Source organism: Hyla sarda, chromosome 6, assembly GCF_029499605.1.
Source record: "Hyla sarda isolate aHylSar1 chromosome 6, aHylSar1.hap1, whole genome shotgun sequence".
NCBI lineage: Eukaryota > Metazoa > Chordata > Amphibia > Anura > Hylidae > Hyla > Hyla sarda.
This window is the reverse complement of record NC_079194.1, coordinates 52940700-52965799: the sequence shown is the minus strand read 5'-3', so window position 1 is coordinate 52965799 and position 25100 is coordinate 52940700. Positions and strand designations below refer to the sequence as shown.

Below are 25100 nucleotides of genomic sequence, written 5' to 3'. Positions count from 1 at the left end.
GTGTACAGGCTAGTGACATCAATGGAACATAAACTCCAACCTTCTTCCCATGGTAAGTCATTAACTATAGATAATAGGTGACTAGTGTCCTTAATGTACGCTGGAATTGTGGGCAAAATAGGACGGAGCAAAAAATCTATATACTGTGACAAATGCTCAGTCACTGAGCCGATCCCCGCGGCGATGGGTCGCCCTGGGGGTCGAATCAGTGACTTGTGCACCTTAGGTAAATGATACCATTTTGCGGGGCATGGGCAATCGGGAGTTAACTTATCAGCGGTTTTCTTCGAAATAATGCCTTCAAACACAGATTTACTCAAAAAACCTTTTAAATTCTCTAATATTTTGTTAGTCGGGTCACTTAAGAGGGGAGTGTATGTGGTATGGTCTGACAATTGCCTTTCGGCTTCTTCATTATATTGTGTCTTAGTGACCACCACTACACTCCCTCCTTTATCCGCTCTAACTATAACGATATCACTTCGTTTCTTTAAATCGGTTAAAGCTTCTTGTTCTTTAACAGGTAAATTATTAACTATTAGAGGATATAAAACAGGTTTCACATCTTTTTGAACTGCTTTTTGGAATAGGTCGACACACCCACCCGGTGCCACTGGGGGTGAGAATGTCGACCCCTTCCCTTTATTAAACCTATAGATTAAGTTGTCTGGACTCGGTACGTCACTCAATGTCCCAAACTCTGTGACCATCATTTCGATACATTTCTTTTCTTGATCGGAGAATTCCGTGGGTATGAGTCCCAGATTGTCAGTCCTCACGGGTAATTCTCCTGGATATAAATCCGGTTCAATTGATGGTCTGTTAGCATAATATTTCTTAAGATTAATGTTCCTAATTGCCCGTTCCAGGTCAATTTCGAACGTTGTGGGATTGAAGTCTTCTGATAGTCCGAAATTCAGTCCTCTTGATAGTAGTGAGATGGTACTGTTATCCAATTCATGTTCAGTTAAGTTGATTACGTTGCTAATAGTAACGGTTGCTAGGTCATCTGTGGGTTCGCTTTTCTTTTCTTTTGTTCCTTTATAACTTTTTCTCCTTGAACGTCGCGTGTGGGCTTTTCTAAAGGGATATTAATTGCAGATGGGTTAGAGACTTGTTCAGACTTCTGCTCGTTGTAGAGTGCTGTAGCGGTTTTAGGAAATTTTCGGTTAGTTTTCTTCCTGTACCCATAGAATTCAGTATTATAACTTTTAGTATGCCAATTGAAGACTTTATTATTTTCGTAATCTTGCTTATCTCGTAAATATTTCTCTCTTTTATTACTTTTTGTTTCTTCTTGTAATGACTTCAATTTCGGTTCTATTTTAGAAAAAAACGCATTTGCTACTTCGTTCTCCACTCTTTTTCTATATATAATCTTGGCTTTATTTAAATCTTCAGAAATACGGTCATATTCAATTCGGTTGCGGGTTAATATAAGATGTAGCAACTTTAGAGCGTGCTCATTGTGTGCTTTTATCCACATATCCATAAACACGCTGTCATCTTGATATTGTGCTGGGGTCTTCATGGACCTAAGTCCTCTAGGGACTCGTTCGCATTGAGCATATGCTTGTAATGAGTTGACAGTCCAGTACACTGCGATTTCTTTTTCCGACAGGGACATTATTCTATTTTCTAGCGTCTTAACACTGATGAGCTCTAGATCTTCGGTGGATTCACATTCCAAAAAGTACCCCCCTGCGTCGTCTCTCCCTGGCTGGAGTGCAAGTAGAAGCTGATCCGCATGACTTGCTTGGTCCATTTCCACATTTTGTGGCGTGGGGTCAGACATTGTTCAGCGTGCTCAGAACACAAAAGTAACAAAGAAATACTGTAGACAACTTAATCTATAGGTTTAATAAAGGGAAGGGGTCGACATTCTCACCCCCAGTGGCACCGGGTGGGTGTGTCGACCTATTCCAAAAAGCAGTTCAAAAAGATGTGAAATCTGTCTTATATCCTCTAATAGTTAATAATTTACCTGTTAAAGAACAAGAAGCTTTAACCGATTTAAAGAAACGAAGTGATATCGTTATAGTTAGAGCGGATAAAGGAGGGAGTGTAGTGGTGGTCACTAAGACACAATATAATGAAGAAGCCGAAAGGCAATTGTCAGACCATACCACATACACTCCCCTCTTAAGTGACCCGACTAACAAAATATTAGAGAATTTAAAAGGTTTTTTGAGTAAATCTGTGTTTGAAGGCATTATTTCGAAGAAAACCGCTGATAAGTTAACTCCTGATTGCCCATGCCCCGCAAAATGGTATCATTTACCTAAGGTGCACAAGTCACTGATCCGACCCCCAGGGCGACCCATCGTCGCGGGGATCGGCTCAGTGACTGAGCATTTGTCACAGTATATAGATTTTTTGCTCCGTCCTATTTTGCCCACAATTCCAGCGTACATTATGGACACTAGTCACCTATTATCTATAGTTAATGACTTACCATGGGAAGAAGGTTGGAGTTTATGTTCCATTGATGTCACTAGCCTGTACACCCGTATCCCCCACGATACGGGTGTGCAGGCGGTGACCGAAATTTTGAAAAGAACTGAGAACTCCAAACAATACATTAAATTTGTACAAGACGCCCTCAAATTCGTCCTACAGAACAGTACTTTTGTATATGAAGGCAGGTGGTATAGACAGGACACCGGGACCCCGATGGGGACACCGGTGTCCTGTACATACGCTAATCTGTATCTAGCTAATTTTGAGAATAACATAGTATATACTACTGCTAATCCATTCATAAAATATATTAGAACATATGTCCGATTTGTGGACGATATTTTGTTAATATGGTCGGGAACCAGAAACCAATTTTATCAGTTCGTAGATTACCTCAATGACGTTAAAGGTTATAATATGGAGTTTACACACCAATATGGTGGAGATACACTAGAATTCCTAGATATTAAATTACTAGTGAAAGAAGGGAAACTAATAAGTGAAGGATACAGGAAAGAAGTGGCCAAGAACACGATACTTCACTATCAAAGTTCCCACACACAAGCAGTTAAAAATGGTATCCCATACGGACAGTTTTTACGTTTAAAAAGAAATAACACTCAAGATTCAACATATCAAAAACAGGCAACTGAGCTAGAAAGAAGACTAATAGAACGTAACTATCCAGCAGATCTAATAAAGAAAGGGAGACAAAAAGCAGATGAGAAAAATAGAGAAGAATTATGCAGAAAAAAACATAAAAACGCACCCTTGAATAGGTTCACGTTCACATTTCAGAATTCACCGGTTAATAAAATGATAGAGAGAGCAATTAGGAGGAATTGGTATATACTAGAGACAGATGAAGACCTCAAAGAAATGGCAGGAAAGAAACCATTAATCTCCTATAGAAAAACGAAAACAATAGGAGAAGTATTGAAACGTGCACATAATGTACAAAAAGATAAAGAAAAGAAAAATAAAACAGACTGGTTAACTAGTCATGTACCAACAGGGAATTTTCAATGTAAAAATTGTAATTTTTGTAAATATAATCTCGGCTTGCAAACATTCAGAATAGGTCCAATCACCCATACGGTTAGCGAACTTATCACGTGTAAAACAAAAAATGTGGTCTATGTTATATTTTGCCCATGTGGCTTCTACTATATAGGGAAAACAATCAGACAAATGTGCGCTAGAATTAGAGAGCACTTTTACTCTCTACGTACTAAAAAGGGAGCTCCCAGATTTATTTCCCATGTAGTGGAAGCCCATGAAGGAAGTCACGAATCATTAAGGTTTGCAGGAATAGAAAAAGTAGCTGCACGACCGGGGCTAAGATCTGATAAAAACCTTCTTAGAAGAGAGACACAATGGATAATTGCTACTGACGCAACGGGAGTCTTAGGGCTTAATGATAAAGTTGATGTCTCAGTTTGCTTCTAAGATTGTTTTTTATGATACTAGTCCTGGCAGTCTGAACAAGGAGCTAGATCTAAGTAGGAACAAGCTTAACTAAGCAACCTCCTCCCCTTCTTTTAACGTCACAAGGTGTGTTAGATAGTGATAGGTCCAATTACTGAACTCACCTGTATAAGAAGATGACATGTTCCGGTAAAGAGTTAGGCCCGTTGAAGCACTACTAAGTGCGAAACACAAGTGCCTCTCTGTGGTACCCCCCTCGTACCATCCGTCGTCTCCCCAAGAATTGTACTACGGCTGTGAGTAACGTGCAATAAAATCTGCTGAATTGGAAACCCGGTGAGTGCCGACTTTTCTTTGTCTTCTCATGCACTGATATCTCTAATATACTTTTATTATTTTTTTTTTTTCATTAAAAAGGTTTAATTTACATTTAAAAACCGGCCACTGAAAAAGGACTGATTTTGGAGTGGCAATCAGTCCTTTTTCAGTTAGGCTGCACTCGCTCCCTGCCTGTCAATCGGACAGGCGGGAGCGAGCGCATTGGCTCCCCGGCCACTGGCTGGGAGGCCACTCCTCCCGCACATCGCCGCCGCCGCCTCGTTGCCGCCGCTGTCCCTGCACGCCCGCTGCCGGACTCTGCAGTAACTGCAAGTGTAATGAGGGAACGGGGTATGCGGGGTATCCCCACTCCGCTGCAGCGACTTAGTGTCCACCCGCTTTCAGGTTCAGAAATTAGCAGTGCCGAACTACTCATCTATACGCTACTATATTAGAGATATGTTGTAGTACATAAGTACTACAACATATCAAAAAATAAAGTTGGTGACAGTGCCCATTTAAAGGTGTTGTCCAGTGCTGAAAAACGTATCCCCTATCCTAAGGATAGGGGATAAGTTTCAGAACGCAGGGGGTCCGACCACTGGGGCCCCCCACGTTCTCCTGTACGGGGCCCCGGCAGCCTGCGGTAAGGGAGCGTGTTGACCACCGCACAAAGCAGTGGCTGACACGCCCCCTCATTACAACTCTATGGCAGAACCGGAGCACTGTACTGAGGAGGCATGTCGGCCGCCGCTTCCTGCGGTGGTCGACACCTGCTATCTGGCCAGCGAGCTGGGGCCCCGTACAGGAGATTGTGGGGGGCCCCAGTGGTCGGACCCTCCGCAATCTGAAACTTATCCCCTATCCTTAGGATAGGGGATAAGTTTTTCAGCACTGGACTACCCCTTTTAAGGTGAAAATGGTCTGGGTCCTTAAGGGGTTAAATAACAGAACAAAGAAAACATGGCATGCTGTATTTTTTTTTGTTCCTTTAGGATCCTGCAAATGGTCTTTAGGCTAAGTTTCCTGCAGTTTTTGAGCCAAAGTCAGAAGTGGATCCATAAGGGAGGAGCAGTGTAAGTCCTTCCTTTATATGTCCTATTCCTTTTGAATACATTTCTGGCTTTGGCTCAAAAACTGCAGTGACAGCTTTCCAAAAACTGCCAGAAATAAAACCAAGTGGAAACTCAGCCTTAGAGAGACTTTTGTGTCCATTATGAAACAGACCATCCTGCACTGTTCAGTCCTCCTGTCCCCTTATGGATCCACTTCTGACTTTGGCTCAAAATCTGTACCAGAGGCCCCAGATGTGAAAATAGCCTAAAATAGCCCTTGTTAGCCAGACGGGGCCAGGGGGACACTTCATTCTTGACAAACGTGCGGGTCCCAGAGCTGGTATTGTATCTATCATATCCCATAACTAGACCATCTTTGTTTGCAAAAATTTTTTTTTCATCACGGAAAATAAAAAAGAACAAACAGATACAGTATTAGTGCAGGGTCACACGAGGCACGTTTGGAGTGTATTTCACACTGTGGCAACGACAGTCACAGAGGGACTGCAGAGCGAGCTCCCGGCGGTAGCCGGGAGCCCGCTCTGCAGTTCCCTCTGTGACTGCTGTTAGCGCATCCGCAGGGTGAAATACACTGCGGATACGCCCCATGTGACACTGCTCTTAAATGGAAAAAAAAAATAAGTCACCATTTTTGGGTTCTTACCAACATCTGGTGAAAATTTCCTGTCAATAGCATCTTGAGAAATATGTTTAGTGATTGGGAAATTGGTGACGTGTTCAATACTTATTTCAGCCGCTGTAAATGGATCTCCTTCTGAATTTTCAAATGTAAACTACACAGTTTACGGACGACTGTTCTTGGAATAGCCCAGTCCCCTGCGCCATTCCATGACATATAGCGGCCAAACAGAAGCTAAAAGCTTAATAGCAGACTATGGATCTGTTTGATGTAGGCGACGGACACGTTCCTGACACATACAGTTCACGTATGTCCCGCAGCGCTTTCTACAGAGCCGGAGGGAAACTAATTCCTGACGGACCCCATTCAAGTCAATGGAATTTGTCGAAGACCTGGTGGGGTCCATTGTGCCCACTCACTCTTAAAGGGGTACTCCGCCCCTAGACATCTTATCCCCTATCCAAAGGATAGGGGATAAGATGTCAGATCGCCGGGGTCCCGCTGCTGGGGACCCCGGGGATCGCTGCTGCAGCACCCTGCTGTCATTACTGCGCAGAGCGAGATCGCTCTGCAAGTAATGACGGGCAATACAGGGGCCGGAGCATCGTTACGTCACGGCTCCGCCCCTCGTGACGTCACGGCCCGTCCCCGTCAATACGAGTCTATGGGAGGGGGCGTGGCGGTCATCACGCCCCCTGCCATAGACTTGCATTAAGGGGACGGGCTGTGATGTCATGAGGGGCGGAGCCATGACGTCACGCTGCTTCGTCCCCGTATCACCCGTCATTACGCACAGAGCGAACTCGCTCTGTGCAGTAATGATGGCGGGGTGCCGCAGCGGGGATCCCAGGGGTCCCCAGCAGCGGGACCGCGGCGATCTAAAATCTTATCCCCTATCCTTTGGATAGGGGATAAGATGCCAGGGGGGAAGTAAGGGGGGCCCTGGCAGTCCACAGGAAGGGGGCGTGTTGATCACCGCACGAAGCTGCGGCCGACACCCACCCCCCTCAATACAGCGCTATGGCAGGGCCGGAGATTGCCGAAGGCAGTGCTTCAACTCTGCAATAGAGTTGTATTAAGGGGGGGGGGGGGTGTCAGCCGCCTCTTCGTGCGGTGGTCAACGCGCCCCCTTCCCGCGGACTGCTGGGGCCTCGCACAGGAGATGGCGGAGGGCCCCAACGGTCGGACCCCCCCACGATCTGAACTTATCCTTAGGATAGGGGATACGTTTTTCAGCGCTGGATATCTCCTTTAACTTGTTTTTTTTATCGTTGCCCGGTCTAACTACATAAACCTTATGGGAGAGGAAAAGCAACAATGACGTTCTCCATTATATCTCGACCTTATATCCCGTCCTTATTTTCTGAAATCCTGTCATCCTTTTCCAACCTCATATCTCATCCTTATATCCCGTCCTCTTATCCTTTATCCTTTTTAACCTTATATCCCATCCTCCTTTTTCTGACTTCATATCTTGTCCTCATATCCTGACTTTATATCTCGTCATATCCTGACCCCCTATATCAGTGGTCTCCAACCTGCGGACCTCCAGATGTTGCAAAACTACAACTCCCAGCATGCCCGGACAGCCGTTGGCTGTCCGGGCATGCTGGGAGTTGTAGTTTTGCAACATCTGGAGGTCCGCAGATTGAAGACCACTGTCCTATATCCTGGCGCATATATACACACGCATGTTGATTATAATTAGATATATTTATAGATGTGAGGGCAGTTTTATGGGTTTTTGGTTGTCTTATGACTGTAGAGCCTAGGTCTCTCAACTATGGACCTCCAGATGTTGCAAAACTACAACTCCCAGCATATTAGGACAGCTGTCTGGGCATGCTAGGAGTTGTAGTTCTGCACCATCAGTATATGCACAGTTTGGAGAGCAGTAGAGCCTTCAGAGCTCCTCACACTCTTCCTCTCCTCAGTCCTGTCACTATTATACGCTTTGTCCACAGTTGTCACACAAGTACAGTGACGATCTATAGGCGACCATTCCTCCCTTCCTTGTTGCTAAGCTCCGCCCACACACAACCCCGCCCCATAGCCCCGCCCCACCAGCGCCTTTAAGAAAAATGGTCACATGGAAGTGACGAGGAGTGCGGCTTCGGCCCGCGCATGCGCCTTCAAATCCCGGAATTTTGAGCGTTCAAAATGGCTGCTGCAATGGACGTGGATACACCGAGCGGAGCCAACAACAGCGCCGGAAAGAAGCGGTTCGAGGTGAAGAAGGTGAGTGAAGTCCTTGGACGACGGGATCCTTGTCTCTGCTATCCGGTTCGTTACAGGCCACACTTCTGGACGCATGCGCTACCTGCCAGTCATCGCAGGGTGAGGAGGACGCAGCCTTGCGGTCCCGCACTGAGTCACGTGATCCTAGAACTCATACAGCGAAGGCAGATGGGGAGCTGTATGATGTTACGGCTCGGACGCTAGGTGGCGCTGTGCAGCATGTTCTGGGGCCAAACATGGTGGTCCTTGGCTCATCTGGACCTTGGTTGGTTGGTGAACCTGTCAATTGGATGATGGAGCCATAAAGTGACGTCTCTGGTCATCTCTTCCACCAACTGTTGAGCGTAATAGTCCTTACCATGAACACTGAACACCTCGCAATGTCGACCAACGTACAGTGTGGCCCCTTGACACTGTGTTCGGTGCCAAGTATGCCGCCCTCTGCCTAGATGTGTTTATGTTGATGCTCATTTTGTCACAGTACGTCCAGTGTTCCCATATGCTATAGGTGTTGAGTGCAACAGACAGTACTTACAGGAGCAGGGACACATGTCAAAGAAAGGAGTCCCTGCTCCTGAATAGTACAGTAGTGAGGTTTTATGCCAGTGCTCTCCAAACTGTGGACCTCCAGCTGGTGAGACACAACAACTCTTAACATGCTGGACTTTGTGGTTTTTCAACAGCTGGAGGTTCACATCTTGGAGACTTCTGTTATATGTAGTACATTCACCAGGCCACCCAGAATGTTACCGTATGTAAAGGTGAGGTATAGAACATATGCGGGGCCGGTCAGCATCACTGCTCCAGTAGACTATATTTTCATGGCACACGCTGCTGGCGTACCGCACCTTGGGTATAGTGTAGTGTGCTGCCAGTCACGCTGTTGGGGGGGGGGGGGGGGGCCATCATATTGTTGGTGTAGAGTGCTATGGAATGTACTTACAGTAGGAGGGACCCCTGTTGGAGAAAGGTGTCCCTGCTCCTTTATAGTAAGTATCGTAGTGATGCTCTATGCCAGTGGACCTCCAGCTGTTGCAACAACTGGAGGTTCACAGTTTGGAGACCACTGGGCCACCTGGTTTGGAGGATGTTACTGTAAGTCGGTGCTTCTCAAATAGTGGGGTGCGCCGTAAAGGGGGCTCGTTTGACCTCGGCAAATACTGTCATATTGGATGTCTAGATCCACTAGACTATGGGGCCAGAGTATCGTGACGTCTCGCCCCGCCATGCAAGTCTATGGGACGGGCCATGACGTCAGACGTAAAATGAAAGTTTAATTTCAATCTGACACTTAGCAAAAATAAAATGTAAAAAAACAAAAAACAAAAACAAATGTAAGGATCTGATTTGCCCGATGTGTTCTAGTGTCTGAGAAATCATGATTGAATTTCCAAAAACCTATTTGGTGACAATAAAACCCTGGACTGTGCGATCTGGTTACCTAGACAACGGCCGAAGCATGAAGTCTGTGCTGCAAAGCTGCTTTACAGCATTGGCTTCCCGTGTACAACACTCGCCTGGCCAGTCACCCCTTGTGGGTTCTGGGGGCGCTCAGTCGCCTAAGTGTCTATATAGCTGAGTGTTTACATACATAACATGTATAATGTAACTCATTTCCTATTACTTTCAGTGGAATGCTGTCGCTCTTTGGGCCTGGGATATTGTGGTGGACAATTGTGCGATCTGCAGAAACCACATCATGGACTTGTGTAAGTATCTGTAATGTTCTTTTATGGCCTACTCACACTCGCAGTATTTAAAGCTTCAGATTTCAATGTTAATGAAATGGCTAATTAAGCATAAAATCTGCAGCTTCAAATATTCACAAGATACTCTGTGTACACACTTATACAAATTTTTTTCTTTAAATAATAAAATAATATTTTTTATTTTTTTTATTAATTATAATTTTATTATTTTTATTATGTTTCACACAAGTATAATACATGCACTTTATTTGGCATCCATATTCTGTCCATACATCCTGGCCTGACCATGGCTCTGATGACTGGGTGTCAGTTTGGGTCATCAGAAATGTGGTCAGGCCAAGGGCTTACAGCTGTCATACCTGATACCTGTTGGCGTTACCGGTTACAAGGTAACTTAAGAGTCTCAGCAAGTTAAAATATACCCTCTGTTATCTATGGCAGTGTTTCCCAACCAAAATGCCACCAGCTGTTGCAAAACTGCAACTTCCAGCATGCCCGGACAGCCTTTGGCTGTCCGGGCATGCTGTGAGTTGCAGTTTTGCAGAAACAGCTAGAGGCACCCTGGTTATAGAAGCACTGATCTATAGTAAAAAAACAAAAAAACAAAAAAAAACAAACAGGGTTGTCACTTTAAAACCTATGACTGAGGAAGTTGTATTTGGGCGCATTCACACACGGGATCCGCAACTGCGGCTTTTACATGGCAATTCTCATGTACTTTTTCTTCATAAAAAATCCACAATTTCTGATCAGGTTTGTATGAATAGACGCTTATGCTGTAATATAATCCCAGACGATAACCTCACCGCCTTCGGCCGATAAGTCTTCCTTATTTACACGATTTTTATTTTTTTTTACCCAGTAAGATGGTCACCTACACTATCTATCTGTATATTCAGATTAGTTCCTTTGACCCTGCTGTCAGTTTACCTTTCATTTTTGATATGTCACACAGACGTGTGAAGATTGTCTGCTGTCCCACTGAGACCCCTCTATAACTGGGGTGCACTGTCCGATTACATGAGCCTGTCTCCATAATCCTTCGGACAGCGCGGAAAGCCTGTGCTACGTGTCTAAAGTGAATTTAAAGGACTTTAATGCTGTGTGTGTGTGTGTGTGTATATATATATATATATATATATATATATATATATATATATATATATATATATAATTAGTGTGATCCCTCAACATACGAGATTGTAATTCGTTCAAAATGAAATATCATTACTTGAATCCATTGTGTGTTGAGGGATCCGTGCAATAGTAATATAGAAAGTCATACACTCGTATCCCCGCCACTCTGGACTGTCACCACTGCCCTGGATCGTCACTCCCCATCGCCGCCATCACGTCCCTGGGGTGTCCCCTCCGCTCCGGCCCATCACCGCTGCCCTGGATCAGTCATCACATCACTACACACGCCACTCCTATTGGATGACGGGACGGAGTGCGCAGCGACGTGATGACCACAAAGGAGAGCGACAACCATGCAGTGGAGCCTGAAGAGGACGGTCCGGAGTGGCGGGGACACGTGAGTGACACTCACCGGACCACACAGGGCACATTAAAAGGCTATCCAGTGGCAGCTGAAGCAGTCTGCGCTGCCGGATAGCTTTTTATGTGATGGCCCCGACATACAAAAGCATCGTATGTTAATGCTGCCTTGAACATGTGATGGCCTCTGAGGCCATTGTATGTCGGGGGATCACTGTATGTAAATATATATATATGTGTGTGTGTGTGTGTGTGTGTGTGTGTGTGTGTGTGTGTGTGTGTGTGATAAATATATATTAGGTAAACATGCATTAATCCCTAAATGTTTTCATCTATGCAAAGGTATAGAATGTCAAGCGAACCAAGCATCGGCCACTTCAGAGGAATGTACGGTGGCTTGGGGAGTGTGTAACGTAAGTGCCTCCATTTATGAACAGTCTCCTGTTTCATTGCTCCCCTTTTCTTTTCTTTTTTTCTTGAAAATGGAATACCCCTTTAAATCAAAATCCTCCAAAACTGAGTTCTAAGCTGTCGGCAGAAGCAGGTTCATGTGATGTCAGTCGTGCAGTGGCATGTCATCCCCTTAAGGGTCTATATGTGCTCTTGGATATGTACTGAAGCCTCCCTGCCTATGTATAATACAGCACCTCCTCAGCACCCTGGTGTTACATCACACGTGTCAGTGACTGCAGATATATACTGTAGCCTCCCTGCCTATGTATAATACAGCACCTCCTCAGCGCCCTGGTGTTACATCACACGTGTCAGTGACTGCAGATATATACTGAAGCCTCCCTGTCTATGTATAATACAGCACCTCCTCAGCGCCCTGGTGTTACATCACACGTGTCAGTGACTGCAGATATATACTGAAGCCTCCCTGTCTATGTATAATACAGCACCTCCTCAGCGCCCTGGTGTTACATCACACGTCAGTGACTGCAGATATATACTGAAGCCTCCCTGTCTATGTATAATACAGCACCTCCTCAGTGCCCTGGTGTTACATCACACGTGTCAGTGACTGCAGATATATACTGTAGCCTCCCTGTCTATGTATAATACAGCACCTCCTCAGCGCCCTGGTGTTACATCACACGTGTCAGTGACTGCAGATATATACTGAAGCCTCCCTGTCTATGTATAATACAGCACCTCCTCAGCGCCCTGGTGTTACATCACACGTCAGTGACTGCAGATATATACTGAAGCCTCCCTGTCTATGTATAATACAGCACCTCCTCAGTGCCCTGGTGTTACATCACACGTCAGTGACTGCAGATATATACTGAAGCCTCCCTGTCTATGTATAATACAGCACCTCCTCAGCGCCCTGGTGTTACATCACACGTGTCAGTGACTGCAGATATATACGGAAGCCTCCCTGTCTATGTATAATACAGCACCTCCTCAGCACCCTGGTGTTACATCACACGTGTCAGTGACTGCAGATATATACTGAAGCCTCCCTGTCTATGTATAATACAGCACCTCCTCAGCGCCCTGGTGTTACATCACACGTGTCAGTGACTGCAGATATATACTGAAGCCTCCCTGTCTATGTATAATACAGCACCTCCTCAGCGCCCTGGTGTTACATCACACGTGTCAGTGACTGCAGATATATACTGAAGCCTCCCTGTCTATGTATAATACAGCACCTCCTCAGCACCCTGGTGTTACATCACACGTGTCAGTGACTGCAGATATATACTGAAGCCTCCCTGTCTATGTATAATACAGCACCTCCTCAGCACCCTGGTGTTACATCACACGTCAGTGACTGCAGATATATACTGTAGCCTCCCTGCCTATGTATAATACAGCACCTCCTCAGCGCCCTGGTGTTACATCACACGTCAGTGACTGCAGATATATACTGAAGCCTCCCTGTCTATGTATAATACAGCACCTCCTCAGCGCCCTGGTGTTACATCACACGTGTCAGTGACTGCAGATATATACGGAAGCCTCCCTGTCTATGTATAATACAGCACCTCCTCAGCACCCTGGTGTTACATCACACGTGTCAGTGACTGCAGATATATACTGAAGCCTCCCTGTCTATGTATAATACAGCACCTCCTCAGCGCCCTGGTGTTACATCACACGTGTCAGTGACTGCAGATATATACTGAAGCCTCCCTGTCTATGTATAATACAGCACCTCCTCAGCGCCCTGGTGTTACATCACACGTGTCAGTGACTGCAGATATATACTGAAGCCTCCCTGTCTATGTATAATACAGCACCTCCTCAGCACCCTGGTGTTACATCACACGTGTCAGTGACTGCAGATATATACTGAAGCCTCCCTGTCTATGTATAATACATCACCTCCTCAGCGCCCTGGTGTTACATCACACGTGTCAGTGACTGCAGATATATACTGAAGCCTCCCTGTCTATGTATAATACAGCACCTCCTCAGCGCCCTAGTGTTACATCACACGTGTCAGTGACTGCAGATATATACTGTAGCCTCCCTGCCTATGTATAATACAGCACCTCCTCAGCGCCCTGGTGTTACATCACACGTGTCAGTGACTGCAGATATATACTGAAGCCTCCCTGTCTATGTATAATACAGCACCTCCTCAGCACCCTGGTGTTACATCACACGTCAGTGACTGCAGATATATACTGAAGCCTCCCTGTCTATGTATAATACAGCACCTCCTCAGCGCCCTGGTGTTACATCACACGTCAGTGACTGCAGATATATACTGAAGCCTCCCTGCCTATGTATAATACAGCACCTCCTCAGTGCCCTGGTGTTACATCACACGTCAGTGACTGCAGATATATACTGAAGCCTCCCTGCCTATGTATAATACAGCACCTCCTCAGCGCCCTGGTGTTACATCACACGTCAGTGACTGCAGATATATACTGAAGCCTCCCTGTCTATGTATAATACAGCACCTCCTCAGCACCCTAGTGTTACATCACACGTGTCAGTGACTGCAGATATATACTGAAGCCTCCCTGTCTATGTATAATACATCACCTCCTCAGCGCCCTGGTGTTACATCACACGTCAGTGACTGCAGATATATACTGAAGCCTCCCTGTCTATGTATAATACAGCACCTCCTCAGCGCCCTGGTGTTACATCACACGTGTCAGTGACTGCAGATATATACTGTAGCCTCCCTGCCTATGTATAATACAGCACCTCCTCAGCGCCCTGGTGTTACATCACACGTGTCAGTGACTGCAGATATATACTGAAGCCTCCCTGTCTATGTATAATACAGCACCTCCTCAGCACCCTGGTGTTACATCACACGTCAGTGACTGCAGATATATACTGAAGCCTCCCTGTCTATGTATAATACAGCACCTCCTCAGTGCCCTGGTGTTACATCACACGTCAGTGACTGCAGATATATACTGAAGCCTCCCTGTCTATGTATAATACAGCACCTCCTCAGCGCCCTGGTGTTACATCACACGTCAGTGACTGCAGATATATACTGAAGCCTCCCTGCCTATGTATAATACAGCACCTCCTCAGTGCCCTGGTGTTACATCACACGTCAGTGACTGCAGATATATACTGAAGCCTCCCTGTCTATGTATAATACAGCACCTCCTCAGCGCCCTGGTGTTACATCACACGTCAGTGACTGCAGATATATACTGAAGCCTCCCTGCCTATGTATAATACAGCACCTCCTCAGCGCCCTGGTGTTACATCACACGTCAGTGACTGCAGATATATACTGAAGCCTCCCTGTCTATGTATAATACAGCACCTCCTCAGCGCCCTGATGTTACATCACACGTCAGTGACTGCAGATATATACTGAAGCCTCCCTGTCTATGTATAATACAGCACCTCCTCAGCGCCCTAGTGTTACATCACACGTGTCAGTGACTGCAGATATATACTGTAGCCTCCCTGCCTATGTATAATACAGCACCTCCTCAGCGCCCTGGTGTTACATCACACGTCAGTGACTGCAGATATATACTGAAGCCTCCCTGTCTATGTATAATACAGCACCTCCTCAGCGCCCTGGTGTTACATCACACGTGTCAGTGACTGCAGATATATACTGAAGCCTCCCTGTCTATGTATAATACAGCACCTCCTCAGCGCCCTGGTGTTACATCACACGTGTCAGTGACTGCAGATATATACTGAAGCCTCCCTGTCTATGTATAATACAGCACCTCCTCAGTGCCCTGGTGTTACATCACACGTGTCAGTGACTGCAGATATATACTGAAGCCTCCCTGCCTATGTATAATACAGCACCTCCTCAGCGCCCTAGTGTTACATCACACGTGTCAGTGACTGCAGATATATACTGTAGCCTCCCTGCCTATGTATAATACAGCACCTCCTCAGCGCCCTGGTGTTACATCACACGTCAGTGACTGCAGATATATACTGAAGCCTCCCTGCCTATGTATAATACAGCACCTCCTCAGCGCCCTGGTGTTACATCACACGTGTCAGTGACTGCAGATATATACTGAAGCCTCCCTGTCTATGTATAATACAGCACCTCCTCAGCACCCTGGTGTTACATCACACGTCAGTGACTGCAGATATATACTGAAGCCTCCCTGTCTATGTATAATACAGCACCTCCTCAGCGCCCTGGTGTTACATCACACGTCAGTGACTGCAGATATATACTGAAGCCTCCCTGCCTATGTATAATACAGCACCTCCTCAGTGCCCTGGTGTTACATCACACGTCAGTGACTGCAGATATATACTGAAGCCTCCCTGCCTATGTATAATACAGCACCTCCTCAGCGCCCTGGTGTTACATCACACGTCAGTGACTGCAGATATATACTGAAGCCTCCCTGTCTATGTATAATACAGCACCTCCTCAGCACCCTAGTGTTACATCACACGTGTCAGTGACTGCAGATATATACTGAAGCCTCCCTGTCTATGTATAATACATCACCTCCTCAGCGCCCTGGTGTTACATCACACGTCAGTGACTGCAGATATATACTGAAGCCTCCCTGTCTATGTATAATACAGCACCTCCTCAGCGCCCTGGTGTTACATCACACGTGTCAGTGACTGCAGATATATACTGTAGCCTCCCTGCCTATGTATAATACAGCACCTCCTCAGCGCCCTGGTGTTACATCACACGTGTCAGTGACTGCAGATATATACTGAAGCCTCCCTGTCTATGTATAATACAGCACCTCCTCAGCACCCTGGTGTTACATCACACGTCAGTGACTGCAGATATATACTGAAGCCTCCCTGTCTATGTATAATACAGCACCTCCTCAGTGCCCTGGTGTTACATCACACGTCAGTGACTGCAGATATATACTGAAGCCTCCCTGTCTATGTATAATACAGCACCTCCTCAGCGCCCTGGTGTTACATCACACGTCAGTGACTGCAGATATATACTGAAGCCTCCCTGCCTATGTATAATACAGCACCTCCTCAGTGCCCTGGTGTTACATCACACGTCAGTGACTGCAGATATATACTGAAGCCTCCCTGTCTATGTATAATACAGCACCTCCTCAGCGCCCTGGTGTTACATCACACGTCAGTGACTGCAGATATATACTGAAGCCTCCCTGTCTATGTATAATACAGCACCTCCTCAGTGCCCTGGTGTTACATCACACGTCAGTGACTGCAGATATATACTGAAGCCTCCCTGCCTATGTATAATACAGCACCTCCTCAGTGCCCTGGTGTTACATCACACGTCAGTGACTGCAGATATATACTGAAGCCTCCCTGTCTATGTATAATACAGCACCTCCTCAGCGCCCTGGTGTTACATCACACGTCAGTGACTGCAGATATATACTGAAGCCTCCCTGTCTATGTATAATACAGCACCTCCTCAGCGCCCTGATGTTACATCACACGTCAGTGACTGCAGATATATACTGAAGCCTCCCTGTCTATGTATAATACAGCACCTCCTCAGCGCCCTAGTGTTACATCACACGTGTCAGTGACTGCAGATATATACTGTAGCCTCCCTGCCTATGTATAATACAGCACCTCCTCAGCGCCCTGGTGTTACATCACACGTCAGTGACTGCAGATATATACTGAAGCCTCCCTGTCTATGTATAATACAGCACCTCCTCAGCGCCCTGGTGTTACATCACACGTGTCAGTGACTGCAGATATATACTGAAGCCTCCCTGTCTATGTATAATACAGCACCTCCTCAGCGCCCTGGTGTTACATCACACGTGTCAGTGACTGCAGATATATACTGAAGCCTCCCTGTCTATGTATAATACAGCACCTCCTCAGTGCCCTGGTGTTACATCACACGTGTCAGTGACTGCAGATATATACTGAAGCCTCCCTGCCTATGTATAATACAGCACCTCCTCAGCGCCCTAGTGTTACATCACACGTGTCAGTGACTGCAGATATATACTGTAGCCTCCCTGCCTATGTATAATACAGCACCTCCTCAGCGCCCTGGTGTTACATCACACGTCAGTGACTGCAGATATATACTGAAGCCTCCCTGCCTATGTATAATACAGCACCTCCTCAGCGCCCTGGTGTTACATCACACGTGTCAGTGACTGCAGATATATACTGAAGCCTCCCTGTCTATGTATAATACAGCACCTCCTCAGCACCCTGGTGTTACATCACACGTCAGTGACTGCAGATATATACTGAAGCCTCCCTGTCTATGTATAATACAGCACCTCCTCAGCGCCCTGGTGTTACATCACACGTCAGTGACTGCAGATATATACTGAAGCCTCCCTGCCTATGTATAATACAGCACCTCCTCAGCGCCCTGGTGTTACATCACACGTCAGTGACTGCAGATATATACTGAAGCCTCCCTGTCTATGTATAATACAGCACCTCCTCAGCGCCCTGGTGTTACATCACACGTCAGTGACTGCAGATATATACTGAAGCCTCCCTGCCTATGTATAATACAGCACCTCCTCAGCGCCCTGGTGTTACATCACACGTCAGTGACTGCAGATATGTACTGAAGCCTCCCTGTCTATGTATAATACAGCACCTCCTCAGCGCCCTGATGTTACATCACACGTCAGTGACTGCAGATATATACTGAAGCCTCCCTGTCTATGTATAATACAGCACCTCCTCAGCACCCTAGTGTTACATCACACGTGTCAGTGACTGCAGATATATACTGAAGCCTCCCTGTCTATGTATAATACATCACCTCCTCAGCGCCCTGGTGTTACATCACACGTCAGTGACTGCAGATATATACTGAAGCCTCCCTGTCTATGTATAATACAGCACCTCCTCAGCGCCCTGGTGTTACATCACACGTGTCAGTGACTGCAGATATATACTGAAGCCTCCCTGTCTATGTATAATACAGCACCTCCTCAGCGCCCTGGTGTTACATCACACGTGTCAGTGACTGCAGATATATACTGAAGCCTCCCTGTCTATGTATAATACAGCACCTCCTCAGCGCCCTGGTGTTACATCACACGTCAGTGACTGCAGATATATACTGAAGCCTCCCTGTCTATGTATAATACAGCACCTCCTCAGCGCCCTGGTGTTACATCACACGTCAGTGACTGCAGATATATACGGAAGCCTCCCTGTCTATGTATAATACAGCACCTCCTCAGCGCCCTGGTGTTACATCACACGTCAGTGACTGCAGATATATACTGAAGCCTCCCTGTCTATGTATAATACAGCACCTCCTCAGCGCCCTAGTGTTACATCACACGTCAGTGACTGCAGATATATACTGAAGCCTCCCTGCCTATGTATAATACAGCACCTCCTCAGCGCCCTGGTGTTACATCACACGTGTCAGTGACTGCAGATATATACTGAAGCCTCCCTGTCTATGTATAATACAGCACCTCCTCAGCGCCCTGGTGTTACATCACACGTGTCAGTGACTGCAGATATATACTGAAGCCTCCCTGTCTATGTATAATACAGCACCTCCTCAGCGCCCTGGTGTTACATCACACGTGTCAGTGACTGCAGATATATACTGAAGCCTCCCTGTCTATGTATAATACAGCACCTCCTCAGCACCCTGGTGTTACATCACACGTGTCAGTGACTGCAGATATATACTGAAGCCTCCCTGTCTATGTATAATACAGCACCTCCTCAGCGCCCTGGTGTTACATCACACGTCAGTGACTGCAGATATATACTGAAGCCTCCCTGTCTATGTATAATACAGCACCTCCTCAGCGCCCTGGTGTTACATCACACGTCAGTGACTGCAGATATATACTGAAGCCTCCCTGTCTATGTATAATACAGCACCTCCTCAGTGCCCTGGTGTTACATCACACGTCAGTGACTGCAGATATATACTGAAGCCTCCCTGTCTATGTATAATACAGCACCTCCTCAGTGCCCTGGTGTTACATCACACGTCAGTGACTGCAGATATATACTGAAGCCTCCCTGTCTATGTATAATACAGCACCTCCTCAGTGCCCTGGTGTTACATCACACGTCAGTGACTGCAGATATATACTGAAGCCTCCCTGTCTATGTATAATACAGCACCTCCTCAGTGCCCTGGTGTTACATCACACGTCAGTGACTGCAGATATATACTGAAGCCTCCCTGTCTATGTATAATACAGCACCTCCTCAGCGCCCTGGTGTTACATCACACGTCAGTGACTGCAGATATATACGGAAGCCTCCCTGTCTATGTATAATACAGCACCTCCTCAGCGCCCTGGTGTTACATCACACGTCAGTGACTGCAGATATATACGGAAGCCTCCCTGTCTATGTATAATACAGCACCTCCTCAGCGCCCTGGTGTTACATCACACGTGTCAGTGACTGCAGATATATACTGAAGCCTCCCTGTCTATGTATAATACAGCACCTCCTCAGCGCCCTGGTGTTACATCACACGTGTCAGTGACTGCAGATATATACTGAAGCCTCCCTGTCTATGTATAATACAGCACCTCCTCAGCGCCCTGGTGTTACATCACACGTGTCAGTGACTGCAGATATATACTGAAGCCTCCCTGTCTATGTATAATACAGCACCTCCTCAGCGCCCTGGTGTTACATCACACGTCAGTGACTGCAGATATATACTGAAGCCTCCCTGTCTATGTATAATACAGCACCTCCTCAGCGCCCTGGTGTTACATCACACGTGTCAGTGACTGCAGATATATACTGAAGCCTCCCTGTCTATGTATAATACAGCACCTCCTCAGCGCCCTGGTGTTACATCACACGTGTCAGTGACTGCAAATATATCCTTGTTGTAATACAGATATTAATGAACATCTTTGTCTGTTCCAGCACGCGTTCCATTTCCATTGCATCTCTCGCTGGTTGAAAACTCGTCAGGTTTGTCCACTAGATAACAGAGAATGGGAGTTTCAAAAGTACGTAAAACTCTAACGTAAAATATATCTGGGGGGGGGGGGGGGGGATCACTGTTTTTTTTTTTTTTTTTTTTTGTATTTGAAGTACTTTTTCACACTGTCTTGCTGGTTGTACCTCGTGTACCGACTCCAGTTTGGTAAACGTTCTTCAGAAATGACTTAGATGTAAGTGGTTTGGGCCAGAGTGTGTGTGCTGACAATGTGTACATTTTTAATAAAATGATTAAATGACTCTAGGTGTGGAAGTGAAAAAGCAAATATTTGCTTCAAATATACACAGAGGGTATGTAAATATAATAAACTCTCCCCGTTGACTTCTACATCAAAGCTGCATATGGTGTTAAATATACATGGCTTCATGTAACTGTTGTCATCTACAGTCTCTCAAATTTTGGCCCTCTTCTGCTCCCAGGCAACCCTTTCTTAAAGTGATTTCTCCCCCAAACATGCGCCTCCGCCACCAAAACTCACTGCACACATAGGGCTGCCGCCAGAAAGCCCTATGTGTATGGTGAGTGAGGGATATGCAGCATATTTCCCGCTGCTGTTGCAGATTTGCCGCAGCGTGAAATACACTGCGTATACGCTAGGTGGGAACGTACCCTTAAACTGAATATTGGTTTTATTGAAACCTTTTTTTTTTTTTCCCTTTTATTGTGCTTCCAGTCCCAAACTTAAAGGGGATATCCAGGAATAGAAAAATCAGAGCTAATTCCTTAAAAAAAAAAAAAAAATTTAAAACTGCTGTTTTTTTATTTTTTTATTCTGGATAACTTTATTACCTATCATTTATGGCCGGCAGCAGGATATGTCTAAAACTCTTGGGCAGTCACGCAGCCTGACTCGTATGGGAATTCTGGTCATAATCTCCTGATCATGTCTTTTTGGGGCATTTCTCGGGCTACAAGACTGCCCGGGAGCTTTAACCATATCCTGCCTGCATACATAATGATAGGTCAACTTTGAAAGAGCAGCTATTCACATACTTGGAAGATGAGGCTAGACATAAGGCTTTATTTGTTGCTTTAATTTTTAAGAGGGCCTCTGGAAAAAAAATTAGTGATCTGGTTGGTTGCTAAAGGCAACTGGTAAACTTTTCTTCTGATCAAGTTTTGATAAATCTTCCCTATTGACTCTTATTTACTTTTCAGAATATTCATCAAAACCCACACTACGTGGTGCAGATTGTACCTGCAGATCTAGACCGAAAAATGGCCAGCATATGTGCCCTGTGTGAACATAACTTTAAAGGGGTACTCCGCCCCTAGACATCTTATCCCCAATCAAAAGGATAGGGGATAAGATGTCAGATCGCCGGGGTCCCGCTGCTGGGGACCCCGAGGATCGCCGCTGCGGCACACCGCCATCATTACTGCACAGAGCGAGTTCGCTCTGTGCGTAATGACGGGCGATACAGGGGCCGGAGCAGTGTGACGTCATGGCTCCACCCCTCATGACATCACGGCCCGTCAATACAAGTCTATGGGAGGGGGCGTGGCGGTCGACACGCCCCCTGCCATAGACTTGCATTAAGGGGACGGGCCGTGATGTCATGAGAGGCGGAGCCATGACTGCTGCTCCGGCCCCTGTATCGCCCGTCATTACGCACAGAGCGAACTCGCTCTGTGCAGTAATGATGGCGGTGTGCCGCAGCTGCACTCCCCAGGGTCCCCAGCAGCGGGACCGCGGCGTTCTAACATCTTATCCCCTATCCTTTGGATTGGGGATAAGATGTCTAGGGGCGGAGTACCCCTTTAAAGTTATGTTCACACAGGGCACATATGCTGGCCATTTTTCGGTCTAGATCTGCAGGAACAATCTGCACCACGTAGTGTGGGTTTTGATGAATATTCTGAAAAGTAAATAAGAGTCAATAGGGAAGATTTATCAAAACTTGATCAGAAGAAAAGTTTACCAGTTGCCTTTAGCTCAGTGCTCAGTGTTTGGAACAAACTGTTCCGAACACTGGTGCCGGGAGCTTGTGGTGTCATAGCCCCGCCCCCTCAATGTAAGTCTATGGGAGGGGGCGTGACATCGTCACGCCCCCTCCCATAGACTTACATTGAAGGGGTGGGGCTATGACTGCTCCAGCGTTCGGAACAGTTTTGTTCCAGTACCCCTTTAAAGGATAATGGTCAACCTGTTCCCCCACACTAAAGCCAGTACACTGGAGTCCGAGGGGTCACTTCAAATACATCCCGTAGGTTCAAAGATGTGCCTCCCCCAGAAAATCTTCTGCTAGAGGCGGGGCCCCTTTGGCTCAATTTACATATCCACTGTCTGACTCCACGTCTTGGTGATTATGGAGTCCCTGGTCATGTGAGTGCTCTGCTCTTTGCATAGTGCACATGCGCCAACTGACCAGCGACTCCATATCACTAGGACGTTGAGTCACAGACAATGAATATGTATATTGAGCCTGCAGGGCCCCGCCTCTAGCGCGTAATTCACAGAATTTAGCAGAGTATCTTCAGGGGGACGTATTTTAGTAAATGACCGCTCGTTTCACCCGCACTATAACCCAGTGTATTGGGATTATTGTGGGTGAACAGGCTGACGGGGAAAGATCCGTGATCAAACTACTTATTTATTGAACAGAACACCATAGAAATTACTGGTATTGATGCCGCAGCGCAATGGGCGCATTCATAGTAAAGAGTGTAATAATAAAAGTTGTTAAAATAATTTTATTTTCCTTTTGTAAATTAGTTGCCTGCAGACATATATTCTATGACAACTTATTATTATTTTTTTTCTTTCAGGTACGGGCATTGAGTTGCCTTGGGCTTTTCTGAGTGCTAATTTATGTTTGCAGCCCAAACACCATTCAATGGAAAGACCAGAAGAAGCTGTTATACAATAATATACCTAGTTTATTCATGTTTTAATTTCACTTTCTATTATGTATAAAGTGTCCCTTCCTTATATTCCAAATAAACATGGCGTACTGTATTTTTGCCTAGAAGTACTTGTAACCTTTTAACTAGCAAAATGTTAGCATATGGGACACAGACCATTCTGGCCTTGAGGAAGCCACCAATTTAAATTTTTTTTAAGAGACATAACTCTTCTATTTGTCCATGTGAGGGCTTGCTTTTCGTGAGGTCAATTATACTTTACAATGAAGCAAAAAAAATGTATTTTTTTCAGGGGAAAACTAAAGAACCTAAATTAGCCAACTTTTGGAGGAGGGGGGGGGGGGCGCTTGGTCGGGGTTTATTTTTGCACAGTGCATTTATGTTAAAAACAACATTCTCTGGGTCAATGCAATCAAAACGATTCCCTTGTCTATTGAACTACTTTTAAAAACAGTCAATCTTTTTTGACAATAAACACCACCCTTTTTAAGACCCCTTTTCTGTGTATGTATATAATTTTTTTTAATATATATTTTTTTCATGAATGATGTGACTGAAAATCAGTATTTTTGCCACTTTGTTTTTTTTTTTTTTTTTTTTTAAATTGTACATTTACGCTGTTCACTCTGCAGGATCATAAACCTTCTACACTGCTCAAAAAAATAAAAGGAACGCTAAGATAACACATCCTAGATCTGAATGAACTAATCTTATAAAATACTTTCGTCTTTACATAGTAGAATGTGCTGACTACAAAATCACACAAGTTATCAATGTAAATTAAATTTATCAACCCGTGGAGGTCTGGATATGGAGTCACACTCAAAATGGAAAACCCCACTACAGGCTGATCCAATGTGATGTAATGTCCTTAAATCAAGTCACAATGAGGCTCAATAGTGTGTGTGGCCTCCACGTGCCCGTATGACCTCCCTACAACGCCTGCGCATGCTCCTGATGAGGTGGCGGATGGTCTCCTGAGGGATGTCCTCCCAGACCTGGACTAAAGCATCCGCCAACTCCTGGACAGTCTGTGGTGTTGGTGGATGGAGCGAGACATGATGTCCCCAATCTGATTCAGGTCTGGGGAACGGGTGGGCCAGTCCATAGCATCAATGCCTTCCTCTTGCAGGAACTGCTGACACACTCCAGCCACATGAGGTTTAGCATTGTCTTGCATTAGGAGGAACCCAGGGCCAACCGCATCAGCATATGGTCTCACAAGGGATCTGAGGATCTCATCTCGGTACCTAATGGCAGTCAGGCTACCTCTGGCAAGCAGACGGAGGGCTGAGCGGCCCCCCCCCCCCCAAAGAAATGCCACCCCACACAATTACTGACCCACCGCCAAACCGGTCATGCTGGAGGATGTTGCAGGCAGCAGAACGTTCTCTACGGCATCTTCAGACTGTCGCGTGCTCAGTGTGAACCTGCTTTCATCTGTGAAGAGCACAGGGCGCCAGTGGTGAATTTGCCAATCTTGGTGTTCTCTGGCAAATGCCAAACGT

The 25100-nt window shown here is 45.9% G+C and overlaps 2 protein-coding genes across 2 annotated transcripts in view; one reads left to right on the top strand and one right to left on the bottom strand.

The window, feature by feature from the left end:
- Window positions 1-6314, bottom strand: part of L3MBTL2 (L3MBTL histone methyl-lysine binding protein 2) — a 117429-nt gene extending 111115 nt beyond the window's left edge. The window contains exon 1 of the mRNA XM_056523742.1: window positions 5926-6314. The gene's annotated coding sequence lies outside the window, so the exon portion shown is untranslated. The remainder of the gene's footprint in view (window positions 1-5925) is intronic.
- Window positions 6315-7982: 1668 nt separating this feature from the next.
- RBX1 (ring-box 1) lies at window positions 7983-23686 on the top strand. The gene is made up of 5 exons (XM_056523746.1): window positions 7983-8139; window positions 9770-9848; window positions 11688-11758; window positions 20649-20734; window positions 23497-23686. Exons 1-5 carry the CDS (start codon window positions 8062-8064, stop codon window positions 23507-23509), a joined length of 327 nt encoding a protein of 108 aa, XP_056379721.1. The 5' UTR covers window positions 7983-8061; the 3' UTR covers window positions 23510-23686.
- Window positions 23687-25100: the final 1414 nt, after the last annotated feature.

What these genes read in the sequence shown, in the direction of transcription:
- RBX1 (XM_056523746.1), top strand. Translation starts at nt 8,062, where the DNA reads ATGGCTGCTGCAATGGACGTGGATACACCGAGCGGAGCCAACAACAGC. An exon ending in AGCGGTTCGAGGTGAAGAAG is followed by an intron (nt 8,140 to 9,769) that starts GTGAGTGAAGTC and finishes TATTACTTTCAG; the next exon opens with TGGAATGCTGTCGCTCTTTG. An exon ending in AAACCACATCATGGACTTGT is followed by an intron (nt 9,849 to 11,687) that starts GTAAGTATCTGT and finishes ATCTATGCAAAG; the next exon opens with GTATAGAATGTCAAGCGAAC.